This window comes from Pygocentrus nattereri, chromosome 27 (genome assembly GCF_015220715.1).
Source record: "Pygocentrus nattereri isolate fPygNat1 chromosome 27, fPygNat1.pri, whole genome shotgun sequence".
Lineage (NCBI taxonomy): Eukaryota > Metazoa > Chordata > Actinopteri > Characiformes > Serrasalmidae > Pygocentrus > Pygocentrus nattereri.
The window spans coordinates 25,722,859-25,740,053 of record NC_051237.1 but is presented as its reverse complement, the minus strand read 5'-3'; the positions used below and the strand labels follow the sequence as shown (position 1 = coordinate 25,740,053).

Genomic DNA, 17,195 nt, shown 5'->3' with positions numbered 1-17,195 from the left:
TCAGTGTCAGTGTAGCTGTGTAAAAGTGACAGAGCGGGGTGTTCGTGTGACTGTGCTCAGTGTCAGTGTAGCTGTTTAAAAGTGACAGAGCTGGGTGTTTGTGTGACTGTGCTCAGTGTCAGTGTAGCTGTGTAAGTGACAGAGCGGGGTGTTCGTGTGACTGTGCTCAGTGTCAGTGTAGCTGTTTAAAAGTGACAGAGCTGGGTGTTCGTGTGACTGTGCTCAGTGTCAGTGTAGCTGTTTAAAAGTGACAGAGCGGGGTGTTCGTGTGACTGTGCTCAGTGTCAGTGTAGCTGTTTAAAAGTGACAGAGCTGGGTGTTTGTGTGACTGTGCTCAGTGTTAGTATAGCTGTGTAAAAGTGACAGAGCTGGGTGTTCGTGTGACTGTGTAAAAGTGACAGAGCGGGGTGTTCGTGTGACTGTGCTCAGTGGTAGTTTAGTTGTGTAAGAGTGACTGAGCTCCAGTGCTAGTGTAGTTCAGCTCAGTGCTGCTTCTCTCGGCCTGAATGGTGTACTCACATCCATCTCTCTGAGCTCCAGCCTTCACCATCAGCCCCACACGTACACAGTCATAAAGGACACGGACTCCGGCACACAGCCACACAAAACATGATCAAACTCTTTTCTTTAAAACAGCAGAAAAAAGATGAAGAATCTGCCGGAGGAAACAGAACCGGAGCCGGGGGTAAAAAAGCAAGCGCGGCCCAGCTGCGGATACAGAAAGGTAGGCTAGCCGGCTAACGCCGGGGCTACAGCTTGATTTAAGCCACTAGAAGAGACCCGGGAGAACAGACACGGTCCGGAAAACATAAACATCAACCGCACTCTTGGTCAAAGCCACTTGGATGGTTTACATCCACACAACAGCTCGATATTTAAACCAGAACGAAACGTCGCAGCTCGAAGAAGCGAAAGCGGCGAATACTAGTTAGCTAGCTAGGCTAACGAGCTAGCTAGCACCGTTGAGCCAAACATGCTCATCTGTTGTCACGGTTCGGGGTTTTAATAGCTGGTTTGGGGGCTTTTAATTCGTTAAACATCCCGATAAGTTTAACACCGTGCCTGTCTCAGGTGGGAGTGAAGCTGTATTTCACAAACAGACTCTGAAAAGCTAGTTAGCATGCTAGCTCATTTCCTGATAGAAGCCTTTATAAATAGAGCAGATTAGCTAAGCTAACTCGGTCAAATGTACATATTTAACGCCCGGTTATTGAGTGTCAGCCTCAAGACACGGTTTTCTGCATTGTTTGGTTCAGAATCCGTGAATCCGTGTTTTTTTCCAGTCTTAGATTTGGGAAACTGTGCCAGCTAACGTTAAATTAGCTGTTCGTTAGCTTAGCCGACTAGAAAAGTTTACAGGATGTTTTATTAGAGGCGGCGGAGATGAACTGCGAGATTAATGTAAATATAAGACAGTAAACAAACGGTAAGTTTATTAAAATGTGATGGCAGCATCACTGCCACTGTCCAGTGGTTAGAACAACGTGACATCCCTGCCTAGAACCCTTACCTACACCACAGTAATGCGTCACTTCATTGCTGTTACACTTACAGTGCACATTTCTGAATAAAGTAACTCATTAGTTGTGTTTTTCTAAGTATTTAAGATCTGATTCAAGCTCCTAAGTCTGAGGCATTTCTGCCAAAACCACAAAACAAAAAAGATCTTCAGCTTATAAGCCTGTATGTTCAGGTGATCAGAGGTAAATAATGTCTTTGTCTTAGATTTGGGATTTCTTTAGGGCATCATGTCGATTATATGTGATTTCTAGCATTAACTCAGTCCGGCTGTGAGTCGAGGAGACTGCGATGAAATTTAATAGACCGTAAATTTGTGGGCACCTGATGGCGGAAAGCTTTAAATAGGGTTTAATATGGTTCTGCTATCAGTAATCCCTTAGACTTTATTGCCATTGTTTATTGAGTTTGCTCATAAGCCTGCTCTTTAAAGTCGGTGGCATACAAAGATCTGACTCTGAATAGATAAAGCATGAGGCAGTTCCTTCATTATTATCACTCACCAGCCAGTAAAACTATCTGGGTAGTGTGTTTTCCTATTCGTATGAATTAAAGAAGGAAATAGATGCTGGTGATGGTTTCTAATCGCAGCTAATAATGCTGTGACACTTCGTTTTACTCGGCAGGTGTCACGGTGTTTACGTTTGCGATCACGTTATGAAAAAAAAATGAAGCCTACAGTAGGGCCTCGTTAGGGCTGGGAGTCGATCCCAAAATGAGTTGATTCTCAGATTACAGTTCCTCACTATAAAACACAATAAAACCTCAACTACACATACATCAATAAACCGGCTATATATGCAATATATATATATATATATATATATGCTGATTGGTTGAGTGTCGTTCTAACGGTGCTGTTGTTTCACCATAACATCACAGGTTTTCATAAACACTATCACTCCGCTGAGAGGCTGTTGCTAAGCAACGACTCTGACAGCTGTAGGAGACGCTCGAGCCATCTGAACATTTTTACTTCTTACTTTGCCCCAAACAAAAAACAGACACTGTTAAGACCACATCTGACCGACAGCCGATTTGGTCCGACTCTGAAGACGAGACGACGCTAAATTCCCAAACTGTCGTCACCACTGAGCAGCTTTTCAGTCGGCAGCTGTGACAGAAGAACAGCTGAACAACCTGGAATCAGCCAGAAATTGAACCCAGTACTTCTGTTTAACAGATTATTTACAGGATTACCCACCTCGTTGAATTGGATAGAAACTTGATTCCGAATTGCTTCAATTCGACTAGGCTATTCTGACTGAGGTGTTAACATGGACGTATTCTATTCCACTTGAACTGTTAGTCGGATTATTAATGGATTATCAGACTGCAGGTAAATGTAGCTAGTCTATCTGTAATTTCATTTTTTTCTTTCTTTTGCTAACGTGGTGTTACAGGTAATGAATTCTGTGCAGTTTAGACCAAACCAGTCTGTCAAAAAGGAAAAAGAATACAAAAAGATATAGAAGGCAAGCAGTCACTCCAGCCAATGTGAGATGTGGTCAGGAGCACCGGGCAATAGGTCTCTGTAGTTATGTTGTCTTTCTAGATGTACGCAACCAACGGCGTTGTGAAGCCACACAAACATTGACATGGTGACAGTGTTACTGGCGTAAAGGGGGATTGTCAGTGGAGAGCTTGATCAGTGGAGATTGTTTATTTGAGGTGGATAAAGGCAGGGGGTGCTCTGCACTGTTATTTTCTGTTGTGTAATTTTGGGTTCATCTATATTAACAGTAACCACATTTACACGCAGCCTGATAATCCATTAATAATCCGAGTAATAGCTCAATTGGAATAGAATACATCCATGTATTCTACATTCATACACCTCAGGCGGAATAGTCTAGTCCGATTGAGGCCATTTGGAATGCAGTTTCCATCTAATTGATCGAGGTCGGTAACCCTGTAAATAATCCGTTAAATAGAATAATATCCATGTAAACGCCTGTATCCGATTACATTCCCTATCGGAAAGTTTAAGTTCGTTCTGCATGTGCGTCGCGTCACAGTGAGAGTTTATACCGTTCAACACGGCGGAGCAGAAACTGGTCTGCAGAGGAGACGAAGTTCATGCTCTGATCTTTAAAAGACGGCGGTGGGACGGACGTCCAGCTTATGTGTCTCAGAACACGACGTCTTCCTCTCGGCCTTCTTTAATAAGGACGTGTGAAGGACGTTTTCCTGAGTCTGACGTCATTTTAAAGCCATTAAAACCACAATCACTGCTCACTGCTGCTCATCTCACTCTGACTGGACTCACATGGTGTCATTTTGGATCTGATTAGTTGTAGTGAGCATGTAAATGAAGAGTTTTCATCAGATTGTTGAGTAGAGTGAGAAACACCTCAGTCTTAATCTGTAATTAGAATATGTTTAATTGGATTCGCAAAAATCTTTGCATACAAACGTAGCCATTGAGCCATGGCTCTTTAAAAATAAGTCAACATCCGGTTTATTTCGCAGCTGCAGTTGACAGCAGATGTTGGGAAAATTATTGGCGGCACGCTGAGGTAAACTAGAGGTCGTCTGAGGAACATTGGCAGAATTGTCCATCAGGGCTCCATTGAAAATGATGGTTTGCGTCCTCTGTGTCGTGATCGCCGCAGAAGCTGCTTTCGATTTTTACTCTGTTGCTGTTGGGTTCTGTGGTGAACACACATACTCCAATCGCTGTATAGGTGAACGTCTGCCAGTCCTCTGAAATACGAGGTCATTAAGGAGCTGAAATACGAATAATGTTAAAAGTACCCCACAAAGAAAAGCCTGCAGTTTCAGTAGCTGGTGTTGGTTCTTAACAGTGGGGCCCAGAAGTCTGAGAGGACATTGACAATCTGGTATTTTTTCATTTAAACTGGAAACAAACAACCAAAAGTTGTAGAACCTTGAGAAGTGTACAAGTTATGACAATTAAAATGAAGAAATGATTCTACACAAGATTCTACACAAGATTCTACACAATTTCTAGGCCGCAATTCAAACTAAAGCACATTTGTGAAGTTGACCACGTGAAGGCCTTTGTACAAAAAGGTCAGATTACTTTACTATTTTACCAAATACTAAGAATAAAATCACTAAATCTGCCTAAAACCGTGAAATGTAGTAGAGCTAGACAGCAAGCAAAGTAAAGTCTTTCAATATTGCAGTGACAAATTAACTTTAAAAGTGATTTTTTTGTATGTTTTTAGTTGTTTCATCTTCGTTATACTGGTCTTTTATTTTAATATCGTTGTTGTTTTACACATTTTATTTCTTTATTTCATTAAGTATATTTTTTATTGATCCTTATTTTATCATATTTATTAAATGCCTAAATTGTTGTTATTTTAATGTTATTTGGTGCTTATTCTTACTTTTAGCATTTATGTTTTTACTATTTAACTTCTTGATCCCTGATTTCTGTGCTGACTCGGCTACACTGTAAATGAGGGTCTCTCTACTCCGAGTTGAAATAAAGGGAAAATGCATCACTTTTAGAATCTGTGACATTTGAGTGTAATTATTTTGGTTATAATAATAATAATAATAACTGGTGTACAATAAGAAGCTTTGTATTAAATTCGAAAGGAGTGTCAAATAGAAGCATTTTCTCCAGTTTCTCCAGACTTTTGGACCAACTGTAACAGTGTTGAAGTTCATTAGTAGACTTACTTTCATGCCGCGTCATTTCGGTGCGCAGCATTGTTCGATCGCCGTCACCACAGAGGGAGCTGCTTCCATATTTCAGCTCCTGAAAGACCTCATATTTCAGAGGATCCAGTGACGAATGGGGGAGAAAATGTACACAGGACAAAACATCAGATTTGGAGCGCCGTTGTTCCCCGCAGGACGTGATGGCGTCAAATTTCAGAAATCCCGTTCATTTTCTCATAGAGAAAACCAGCTGGAGTTCCTGATGGGTTCATGACACCAACTACAGAGGTCTGTAGACAAAGACCACCCCTGCCTGGAGGGGGGGCTGTAACGTTCACGCTTATAAAAGGTGGTTCTTCAAAGGTTCTTGAGTAAAGACGACGGTTCCGTTTAGAAACCATGAACCCTCAGTGAACTATTTGAATGCTTAAGTGATTCCTCACGTGGTGAAGTGGTGTAGCCTTTGTGTGGAAGCACCATGTGGTTTTATGATGGTTTTTGGTGCTGAGCTGGCCTGTTTTTCCAGCGTGGTAATGTAGATGTACTTGGTGATACACTTGTTGTTCCTTTCGGTCCTGGTTTAATTGCAGGGATGTCACGAGAGCCGTGTTGTTGGTATCACAACAAAATCATTGGACCAGAAAGTCCCATCATCTCTTTTCAGCTTTGAATAAAGTGTCAACCAGCATCTTTACTCAGGCTGGTGTTTAACCATGTTACATATATATTATTTATATATGTATATATATATACACACACACACACACACATATATAAAAACAAGCCTCAGGAAAGATCATTGTCACAACTTATATGGGTATGATATATCTACACCGATCTGGCGTAACGTTCTGACCACCTCCTCGTTTCTACGCTCACTGTCCACTTTATCAGCTCCACTTACTGTATAGCTGGTCTCTGTAGTTCTACAGTTACAGACTGTAGTCCATCTGTTTCTCTGATACTCTGTTACCCTGTTCTTCAGTGGTCAGGACCCCCATGGACCCTCACAGAGCAGGTACTATTTGGGTGGTCGGTCATTCTCAGCACTGCAGTAACACTGACGTGGTGTGTTAGTGTGTGTTGCACTGGTATGAGTGGATCAGACACAGCAGTGCTGCTGCCCACAGGACCACAGATTTCTTTTCCACTTTCCCTCAGTCCATTTTAAATAAGCTCAGGCCCAGAGAAGGTGGCAGCATTTCTGGATCCTGTTTATATTTGCTTTCTTCTTTGTGTTTTAGAGTTTTAAAAGCATTTGTAGATGCAGCGACGAACTGTGTTCACAGACAGTGGTTTTCAGAGGTGTTTCTGAGCCCCTGCAGTGATTTCAGCTACAGGAATCAACATGTCATTTGACCAATGATGTCCAAACGTTTGCGTGTGCTTGTATGTTTGTTTCACTGTAGTAAACAGTTCCTCCAGTAAAATTGGTGGACTCAATATCCAAAATATCAAAGTCTCACAGGTTATTATATTAACAGACAAATTAACAGATGAATTTCGGCAAAAACTGAAAACGTTTTATTGGAGAACTTTAGTTTGTCTACTATTTAAAGTTTCAGCTCCTGCTGCTCCGCCTGCTCCCCATGCATCACAACGTCTACGTTTACAAACCGTTAAAAAAAAAGCAGTCATTACAGTGGGTGTGTCCATATCATGAGCTCCGCCCTCCCCACCTCCCCCTTTTACTCTGATAGGCTACACCCAGATGCCTCATTACTGACAGTGATGTCACGTTATTCTGTATCAGTACTGAAGGCAGAACCCCTTTATTAACATGTACATTGCTGATGACGCAGGGTTGAGGAGGGGGGTTGTTTTGGCGGTGGTGAAAGGGTGGGTGGGGGGTGATTGGTGGAAGTAAAAACAGCTTCGCCTCCAACAGGAACAACTAGAGGCTGAAGGGCAACAGGGCATGAGCTCAGAACCCTAAACGTCTGTCATTCTCTAAATAAATATTATTACAATATCCCAGAGAGGGAACCTTTACTATGGCTAAGAATAAAATATGAATTATGACTGAATAAAAATAATTGGTGTGAAGAAAAACACACCATGATGTTTACCATTTGTTTATAAGAGCTGATCCACACCAGGTTATTTAATTGATTTAGTGTTTTATATTTGTTTTAGGATGATTTAATAATTGATCTTTGCATTTTAGGTCAATGTAGTGATTTATCTTTGTGTTTTGGGCTGATTTTAGTGACTCAGTAGGTATTCAGATTTAGTTATTTATCTTTGGATTTATTGAGATTTAGCCAGTTATCTTTGGGTCTTAGGCTGATTTCGTCATTTATCTTTGGGTTTTAGGCTGACTTAGTAATTTATCTTTGGGTCTTAGGCTGATTTCGTCATTTATCTTTGGGTCTTAGGCTGATTTAGTCATTTATCTTTGGGTCTTAGGCTGACTTAGTAATTTATCTTTGGGTCTTAGGCTGATTTAGTCATTTATCTTTGGGTCCTTGGCTGACGTAGTAATTTATCTTTGGGTCTTAGGCTGATTTAGTCATTTATCTTTGGGTCTTAGGCTGACTTAGTAATTTATCTTTGGGTCTTAGGCTGATTTAGTCATTTATCTTTGGGTCCTTGGCTGACGTAGTAATTTATCTTTGGGTTTTAGGCTGATTTAGTCATTTATCTTTGGGTCTTAGGCTGATTTAGTCATTTATCTTTGGGTCCTAGGCTGACGTAGTAATTTATCTTTGGGTTTTAGGCTGATTTAATCATTTATCTTTGGGTCTTAGGCTGATTTAGTCATTTATCTTTGGGGTTTTGTTTCATTTGAACGATTTATTCTAGGTGTAGCTTACAGAACATAATGCAGAATAGCTCTACTTTTAAAAGTTTTTAATTAAATCTAATTGATGTTATACAGTTGAAGTTCATAACTATATAAAGTAACTGTCTCCCTGTTTGGTCTCTTTCTCTCACTCAGATATCAATGAGCTGAACCTTCCAAAGACGTGTGAGATTGTGTTTCCTGATCAGGATGATCTACTGAACTTTAAACTCATCATTTCACCAGACGAGGTCACTTCTACACTTCTGTCACTCTCAGTCTGATCAGTGTGTTACATTGCGTCTTAGCGAGGCAGCAGTAATGATTAATGATGCCTGTCATTGTCCTTAGTTGTGGTGAAATAGTGACTGCAGTAAAAAAATCAAAAAACTAAAAAAAAGTTAAGTGCTGAAGAACTTACAGAACTGCATTGTAACTTCTTAGAACATCCAACATCCTTAGCACAGGAACTATGTGCCTGAAATTGGCTTTTCTTTCGAATTTTACATTTCACTTTAATAGGTGCTGCTGTTAAAGGGAAATCCCACTATTTTCTAAAATTAACTGGTTAACATGTTGTAAACAGAGAGATTCAGAGGGTTTGGTGTGAAACGGTTCAGACGTCTTTACAGTGGTGGTGATGGGAACCAGGCGTCGCCATGACTACAACACAGATATAGACACTTTATTTACCATCCAGAACCACTAGAGAACCTACACGGGTCTTCTGAGCTTATATGGAATGTTGATGATGGACAACAGTGGAAAATCTGGAATACTGAGTTTTCTTTGGGGACTATTTTGCCGCACAGCGCCCTGCATGTTTCCCTCCACCATGAATGGAGTTGAAGTTCTCTAAACTCTCATAAAAAAGCGTCTCAGTCATCAGGCAGGGAATTCAGAACCAGTTCATGTAGGAACTTTCTGTGAGGAGCTTTTAGAGGGGGGCGCCTGGTTCCTATCACCACCACTGTGAACAGCTCTGACTCGGTGAGTTTATCTAGAACAGAGCGTTTCACACCGAACTGCTCTGTTTACATCTATACGTCTTTTAATTATGCAGAAGTTTAGAAAAATCTGTGGAATTCCCCCAAATGTGAGAAAGCTATGCATTTCGCCAGAACTGATTTGCAACCAATACATATAAATATGAAGCTCTGTTTTTATATTGATACCATTCATTGCTAAATGCGACCTTGATGATGGTCTTGGTTGGTGCACCACATGGACATTTAGGTGTATTTTTATATGTATTTATATGTATTTGCTTTACAGGGCTTCTATAAAGGAGGGAAGTTCGTGTTCAGCTTTAAGGTAAGAATCCCACGAGTCATGGACAGAAAAGCAAGTAAACGAGCACTGCTTCTGCAGACAGCATTCTCCTGTGTGTTCTCAGAGCCACGACTCTCAGAACTTGTCTAAACTTACCCACATGCGTCAGAAAAAGCAGCGTTTGTGGCTGATTAAAAAATAATATCTTGAAAAATCATTCCATTCAGATAAGAACACAAAAATGATTTGAAAACACTCAACTGTGAACATGTATGAAGTGGAGTGATGGATGTGATCCACAACTAATCAACTCACAACTCTTGTGACTGAATACAATCAAATCCTCACAGCAATGTTCCAACATGCAAAGCTGTTCTAGAAGAGCAGAGGCTGTGAAGTTTCTAGCTGGATCTAAAATGTTAGAATTTGTTTTCAGCATTTATCTTTAAAACGTAACCAACCTTAAACGTCCCATAACACATTAAACGTACGTTTAAAGCTGCACTACGTAAGATTTTGTTGTCAGAACCAAAAATTCCTGTTTTGATATAAGCGGTAATAAGAAACCAACACATTTACATATATCTGCCTATTCAGCGCTTAGCAGTTCAGCCCCTCCCACTCACACTGAGGCTATAAGGAGTGTTTCAGCCCAGATTGCTTTTTGAATGAGGCTCAATACAGGACAGCCAATCAGAACAGGGCTCATTTGCATATGTTGGTCTTAAAGGCACAGTAACAAAAACGACTGATTAATTCGAATCGATACGGCAATGGTGGAAATGGTCATGTAGAAATGAATTACGACTTTTGTTACAAAAAACACACGTTACAAGTTGACCCTGGAGAAAAAAATAAAATACATGAAAGATGTAGATTATGGGCCCTTTAACGGTAACTGGAATCCCTCATTGTCTGCAGTTTGAAATGAATATGTTATAGCAATCTGATATAACATATGGTCTGATAGTTGCTAAGAAGATCACTTTAAGGCTGTGGAAGTCGACCATCCCACCTACTTTTAAAATGTGCCTCTCAGAAGTAGCAAATGTGTTGCATGTTGAGGGGCTCAGATATGTGTTGTCTGGTATTTTGGAAAATTTTTTTAAAAGATGGAACCCTTTTTTGGAGTACTTGGCCAATGTGCATAACCTCTAGCTGCTTTATTTACCTATTATTTAATCCATCTTATTCATTTCCACTGCTCAGTTGATTCTGTGGCTGTTTGTGAGACTACTGTAGTGTGCCCCTTGTTTTTACTGTGTCTGTTATTTTATTTTATTATTTTTATATATTTTTTTTTTTTCTCTCTCTTTTTATCTTTAAAAATGCTCAATCATTGTTAATATTATGGAAGCATGTAAAGTGAAAATCGAATAAATAAATATATTTTAAAAAATATATTAAAAGCCGCATGAATTCCTAGCTGGCTGTTCAGACGGAGTCGCACTGCCGCACATCGGTGACGGATCGGTGTGTTTATCTGTTCACACTGATGCTCAGACACACGTCTGTGTCACACATGAAGAAGATGATCAGATTTGGGCACTTTTACCTGCTGTGTGATCGAAGCCAAAGTTAGAAGAAAGTGATTCATTTACATTTATTTAGCTCAGCGCAGTACAGTATGATTTACATAATCTAATTACTGTGGGAAATAATTGCTACTATAATAAATAATTGTGATTAGGTCAAATAATTGCAATCAGGTGATTATGTAATAATTGTGACAGGCCTACCCGCAGGACCAAAAAATAAACAAATAATGTGCCCTGTGCGTAGAACCATCGGCCGCAGAACTGCAGATTTCAGTCTTGGCTCCTAATAATAATAGAAATATGTTTTTATATACGTTATTATATATTTTATATTTCTCAAACCTGCAGTGGCTTTACAGAGGGGGGAAAAGCCATCAGTGAGCAGAAGAATGAAAGTGCTGAGAAAAGAGATTTGAAGGAGGACAGTGAGCAGTACTGTATTCCCGAAGTTCCCGTGACGCTGAAAGATTCCGATCCGTTTTCCGTCTATAAAGTTACTTGCGTTTACTTTTGCAGCTGCAGCTCTTCAGGATTACTTCTGACCCCGTTTCTTGCTTTCACAGGTAGGACAGGGCTACCCTCACGACCCACCTAAAGTGAAGTGTGAAACAATGGTGTATCACCCCAACATCGACCTGGAGGGAAACGTCTGTCTAAATATTTTAAGGTACCCTCTAAAGCACATAATTGCAGATATCCTGTTATACTGTTATATCTACTGTATCCTCAGTGAGTTAAATTAAGTAATTCGCCTGTTTTCTTTCCTCTTTCAGAGAAGACTGGAAGCCTGTGTTGACAATTAACTCCATCATATACGGACTACAGTATCTATTCTTAGTGAGTGGACCTTATAAATCACTTTTTTCCCCTTTTTTCTCTTTTTCAGTTCAGTCCAGGTTTGTTGTCAGTAGGAAAGTGTCTACAGTAATGAAGTTCGTTCAGGCTTTTCTCAGGTGCATAATAATAGAATAAAACACAGTGTGTCCTGCTCACTATGTCCGAAGGTTCACAGCCTCACAGTGTTGAGACTTTCACATTTGTTTACTGTTTTTTTTGGTGATTTATAAGAAAGAACAGTCTTTGTTGAAGGGACAAATCATTTTCTTTGAAGACATTAAGATGAGATGATACTGATGAATCCCAGCTTAACCAGGGGACCAGCCGTATGTCTGGAGAAGTGAAGTTTATTCGATTGCGCGCAGGTACCAGACACCCAGCCAGCCCGCAAGACACTGGGCTGATGCCAAGATTAGGCTCATAATCTGATTGGCTGAGTAGCGCCACATGTGATATTTACAGCGCATGTGATTGGCCTGAGAGTCTCCCGGCCTTTAAAGCTACCATAAAGGCTAGAAAAGCTACACCGAGTAAAAAAAAAAAAAAAGACCACCCTGTCTAAATTAAATAATCCTCCATAGTTTATCAGTTATAGGTCCCGGTCCGCATAGGACAGCGTCTGGGTCTGGACTCGAACCGTGGTCTGCCTATTAGTACCTCTGATCTAGTGTTTTTTTTTCCTTATATTAAGTGAATTATTGTACTATTTTAAAGGGATAGTGCAGTGAAAAATCTAAATTCCCCAGTCCCTCCCTTTACTACAAATGCAATTGATCCGGCATGTTCAGTTTTGGGAATGTCCTTTAGTTTTAGTACTGGAGTTATAAGTAATGGAAGCTTCTACTTCACCAATTAGCATTCATCAAAGCATGTGGAGGTGTTCAGTGTCTCTAGATTGTGTGACTCTGGATTCTGACTCTGTAAGAATCACTGTTCTCTATAAACATGGACTAAAGTACATTAGCATAGCTAAATGCAGCAGCAGCCAGCTGGAAGCCTGAATTTGTCCACCCTTTAGTCCATGTTTAAAGATTACAGTATGTTCTACAGCAGGGATTTGGGAAGGTCTTTTAGGTTGGAGGTGTAGAAATTTTAAGCAGTGAATTTATTTACTTTTTTTCTCTGAAAAAGTTCTGAAATGGCACAACTTGCTATAAGAGGCGAGAGATGACATACCCGACACTCGATCTGGAGAAAACTTGTTTAAAATGTGAGATGCTATAACATTAGATAGAGATACTTTATTTATATTCAGAAATTAGGCTGCTAATATCGCTTGCATTTTAGAGACACCCCCAGAGTGACCTCGTCGATGAGGTAAGCGAATCAAAAATGCAGCGTTAACTCACGGTGCACGGCTACGGCAGATTAAGTTAAGTGATACTTTATTAATCCCAAAAACAGGGAAATCCCACCTCCGCATTTAACCCATCCGTGAAGTGAAACACCACATACACACTAGTGAACACACACACTAGGGGGCAGTGAGCACACTTGCCTGGAGCGGTGGGCAGCCCTATCCACGGCGCCCGGGGAGCAGTTGGGGGTTAGGTGTCTTGCTCAAGGACACCTCAGTCATGGACTGTCGGCCCTGGGGATTGAACCGGCAACCTTCCGGTCACAGGGCCAGTTCCCTAACCTCCAGCCCACGACTGCCCCCAATATGAATATCTTTATTCATTATGAATAAAGAAAAAATACAAACCCTAAAATTCACCCTAAAATTTGTTACAATTTTTTTTTCAAGAAGTATTTTTAGCGGTTGCAGTTAAATAATCCTGAAATCTGGAAGTGCTTCAGCTCCCTCAGCACCCCCATTTCCCTGTCCCCGTCCCTGTCCCTGTCCCTGGCTGCTACTGATGTCACCTGTGCTGATGTACTTTATTAGAGATACTGAACAACATCTCATGCTTTAAGGAGAGTAGATCATTTAGGCCATTTTGGAGAGGTCAACATCGCTGCTGGACTGCATTCAGTACCATTACAGAGCGGCAGTTTAAGATTCAAGAGTTTTATTGTCGTGTGCGCAGCAGAACAGGCAGTTACACTGTACAATGAAATTCTTACTTTGCTGTTTCTCCATTCACCATATATACTCTTAAGAGAATAAAAAAGAATAACTCTAAAAAACAGTAGTAAAAAGTAAAAGTAAAAAAGTGTACAGTGTGTGCAAAGATGAAATAAAATTAGCTACACGTACGTATGTGCAAATATGTGGAGCAGCTGTTCATAAAGTGCATCAAGTGACAGATGTAAACAGATGTAAACAATACTGTTCTGTGCAGTAATAGATGTAAACAGTATTGTTCTAACAGCAGCAGTGCAGTGCAGGTAAGGTGCAGTTATTGAGTGTGAGGTTAAATCAGTTCAGATTGGGAGGGGGGAAGAGGTAGTCAGTGAGGTGTTCACCAGCCTGATGGCCTGTGAATAGAAACTGTTGGTCAGTCTAGTTGTCCTGGACTTCACACTCCTTTAGCGTCTGCCTGAAGGTAGGAGTGTGAAGAGTCTGTGCTGGGGGTGTGTACTGTCCCTGGTGATGTTTTGTGCCCTTCTGATGACCCTGGTGTGATAAATGTCCTGTAGTGAGGGGAAGGCTGCTCCTGAGATGGACTGGGCAGTTTTGATCACACGCTGGAGAGCCTTCCTGTCCTGAGCAGTGCAGTTTCCATACCAGACCGTGATGGAGCTGGTAAGAACGCTCTCGACTGTACTCCTGTAGAAGGTGCTGAGAATTTTGGCTGGCATGCCAAATTTCCTCAGTCTTCTCAGAAAGTACAGTTGCTGCTGGGACTTCCAGGTGGGACCAAGTGAGATCCTCACTGATGTGGATGCTGAGGAATTTGAAGGTTTTCACCCTCTCCACCTCAGTCTCACCAACATACAGGGGTGTGTGTAGCTCCCGCTTCCTCCTTGGATCAACAATCATTTCCTTGGTCTTGTCTGCATTCAAGGAGAGATTGTTGTTATGACACCAGGCCACCAGCTCAGCCACCTCCTTCCTGTACGCTGTCTCGTCCCCACCAGTGATCAGTCCAACGACTGTAGTACCATCAGCGAACTTGATGATGCTGGTGTTGTTCTGGGAGGACACGCAGTCATACGTGAAGTGTGTGTACAGAAGGGGGCTCAGCACACAGCCCTGGGGGACCCCTGTGCTCACTGTTTTTGTGCTGTTCTTAGGAAAGACATTGTCCAAAATGACACTATTTCAAGAATATTACTCTCAGAAAGTGGGATAGGATTCTATAACAGAGGGAACGCAGTGCCCCACGCTCATGTCTCTGTGATGTTTGTGTAGATATGGCCGTGTGGTTAATGAGGCCCAGAGAACCTGTTGCTGTGATTGTTTTTCCTCTGGTTTTATATGAAGCTTATTTCATTTAATAGTCTATTCAGGGGGTCTTAACTTTATGTAGTCATTATTTATTTACAGTGATGGTTAAAGCTTTGTGGCGGTCAGTTACAGCATTCCTTAATGTCCGTGTAGATTCATAATAGATTAAGCACCTTCTTACACGAAGCTGAAGTCAGATTCTTATTTGCCGGCTTCTTGTTCGAGGTTTCCCGTTCCACCTTAAATGGTGCAGCAGTTACTTTCTGGTGTCTGAAGCTGCGCCATTTAAGGTGGGACGGAGAAAATTTGAACAAGAAGCCGGCAAATAAGAATCTGACTTCATTTTCGTCCTTCTGAATGTGTTTTGGGTGTTTATTGTATCTTTATGTGTATTAAGTTTAGAAGTGATTCCCACATTGATGGATTTGCTGATGTGTCTGATTATTAGGGCTAATTATCACAATCAGTTATTAAAGAAATAAAAGCTACCGAGAGCCGTCCATGCAGCCTAGATTAGCACCGTACTAATTGCTAAATATATCTTTTATTGAGTGTTGGTTACGTTAGCCTCGGAGCTCCAGTGCTAAAAAACTATAGAAGCAAACTTCAGACACCAAACACGTCTGAACTGATTGGAGTAAGAGGGGGAAAACAGCTGAACTGTCCCTTTAATGTTGCCAGTACGTGAGTTTCAGTATTTGACTTGCTAAACTACTCCGTTTTGTCCTTCTGCGCCCCCTACAGGAGCCAAATCCCGAAGACCCGTTGAACAAAGAGGCTGCGGAGGTGTTGCAGACGAACCGGCGGCTTTTCGAGCAGAACGTCCAGCGGTCGCTGCGTGGCGGATACGTGGGGGCCACCTACTTCGAGCGGTGTCTGAAATAGTGCCCCGCCCGGCCGGCCGGCGCTCCATACCAAGACACATTTATCGTTTACACACGCTGACTGACACTGACGGAGAGCGGAGGGGGGGCAGGCGGGGGTGGGAGGGGCTTTTTTGGAGGTGGGTGGGGTTTTAAAGACAGGTGAGGCTTGAACAGTCAGTTAAAAAAGAAAATAACGTTGCTCGGAGATGGCCGAGGCGATAGATATGCCACTCTGCTGGTGCCCACTGTTTTGGTTTGGATTTTTTTGTTTTGTTTTGTTGTTTTTGGCTGAGCTGAAACGCGGCGTCCGATCGACAGGTGAAATAAAACGCAGACGCTCCAGTAAGTGGAAGAAAATTCTTTTTTGCTTTGTTTTGGTTTTGTTTGTTTTTTTTCCCCCTCTCTGACATACATTCTATAGACGTTTCTTTGCGGAGACTGGCCGAGCTCGGCAGACGACTGAGGCTGAGCTCCACCGGGGCAGAATGGCACACGTATTCGACTACGCATACGTATGTATCGATAGGAGGACCCTGACACACACAGACGCACGTCCAGGACAGACTGACGGACTTCTTGACTGACTCAGAGACACATAAACGGCGGACAGGTTCAGTATGCAGGTTTGGCTCTAGAGGATTGGGAGATCATTTGTTTTGTTAAGGTTTTCTCCATGTGTAATAGTGGAGGGAGGGAGTGTTGGGGGGGCGGGCGCATAGTGTTGGATTTTTGTGAAGAGGGTCCGGTTTGGGTTGGGGGGAAGGGGTTGGAGGTGTGTTGGGCAGGGTGGCAGAAAATGTTACAATTCTATTGTGTATATTGAAATCCCAGCTGTTCACAATGACTGCAATATGAATTATGTTAAATAAAATATGGACTCAAATGCCTACATATGTATACACACATACACAGACACCAACATCCATGTTTGTCACTACAGTCACGTGTTTCCTTTCCATCATGGTTGCTAGCTTATCTCTACACTGCTGGAACTACTTTCTTTGGCGGAAGAAGCCGCTAATAATAAAATATGTATGTAAAACAACATTTTGGGCTTTTTAAAATGTTTTTCTTGAACATTTCTGTGTGTCATATAACTAAGCAGTAGAACACTGGAGGTGGAATAAAGTCACAACCGAGCCAATCCGGGACCGAACCACAGCCGCAGTCTTATCCGAGGTTTTATACAAAGCTTCACAAACTAAAAAAATGTGTAGCATCATTTTAAATGTGTTTCACTATGAGCCGTTTCTTCCGCCAGAAGAAGTAGTTCCAGCAGAATAGACCCCCTGTAGAGCGGAAGGTTGTGAAACTGCAGGAAAAATGCTTTTCAGCCAATCAGGCGCTGTCGGCGGGGCAAACGGATGAAGATGACATGGCACACAGGTTCTCCTGACATAACTTCT

General features: G+C 41.6%; 1 protein-coding gene across 1 annotated transcript; it reads left to right on the top strand.

The window, feature by feature from the left end:
* Positions 1–273: 273 nt before the first annotated feature.
* On the top strand, positions 274–15,895 carry ube2m (ubiquitin conjugating enzyme E2 M). Its single transcript, XM_017716959.2, has 6 exons — positions 274–724; positions 8,099–8,193; positions 9,218–9,256; positions 11,316–11,419; positions 11,526–11,589; positions 15,668–15,895. Exons 1-6 carry the CDS (start codon positions 610–612, stop codon positions 15,806–15,808), a joined length of 558 nt encoding a protein of 185 aa, XP_017572448.1. The 5' UTR covers positions 274–609; the 3' UTR covers positions 15,809–15,895.
* Positions 15,896–17,195: the final 1,300 nt, after the last annotated feature.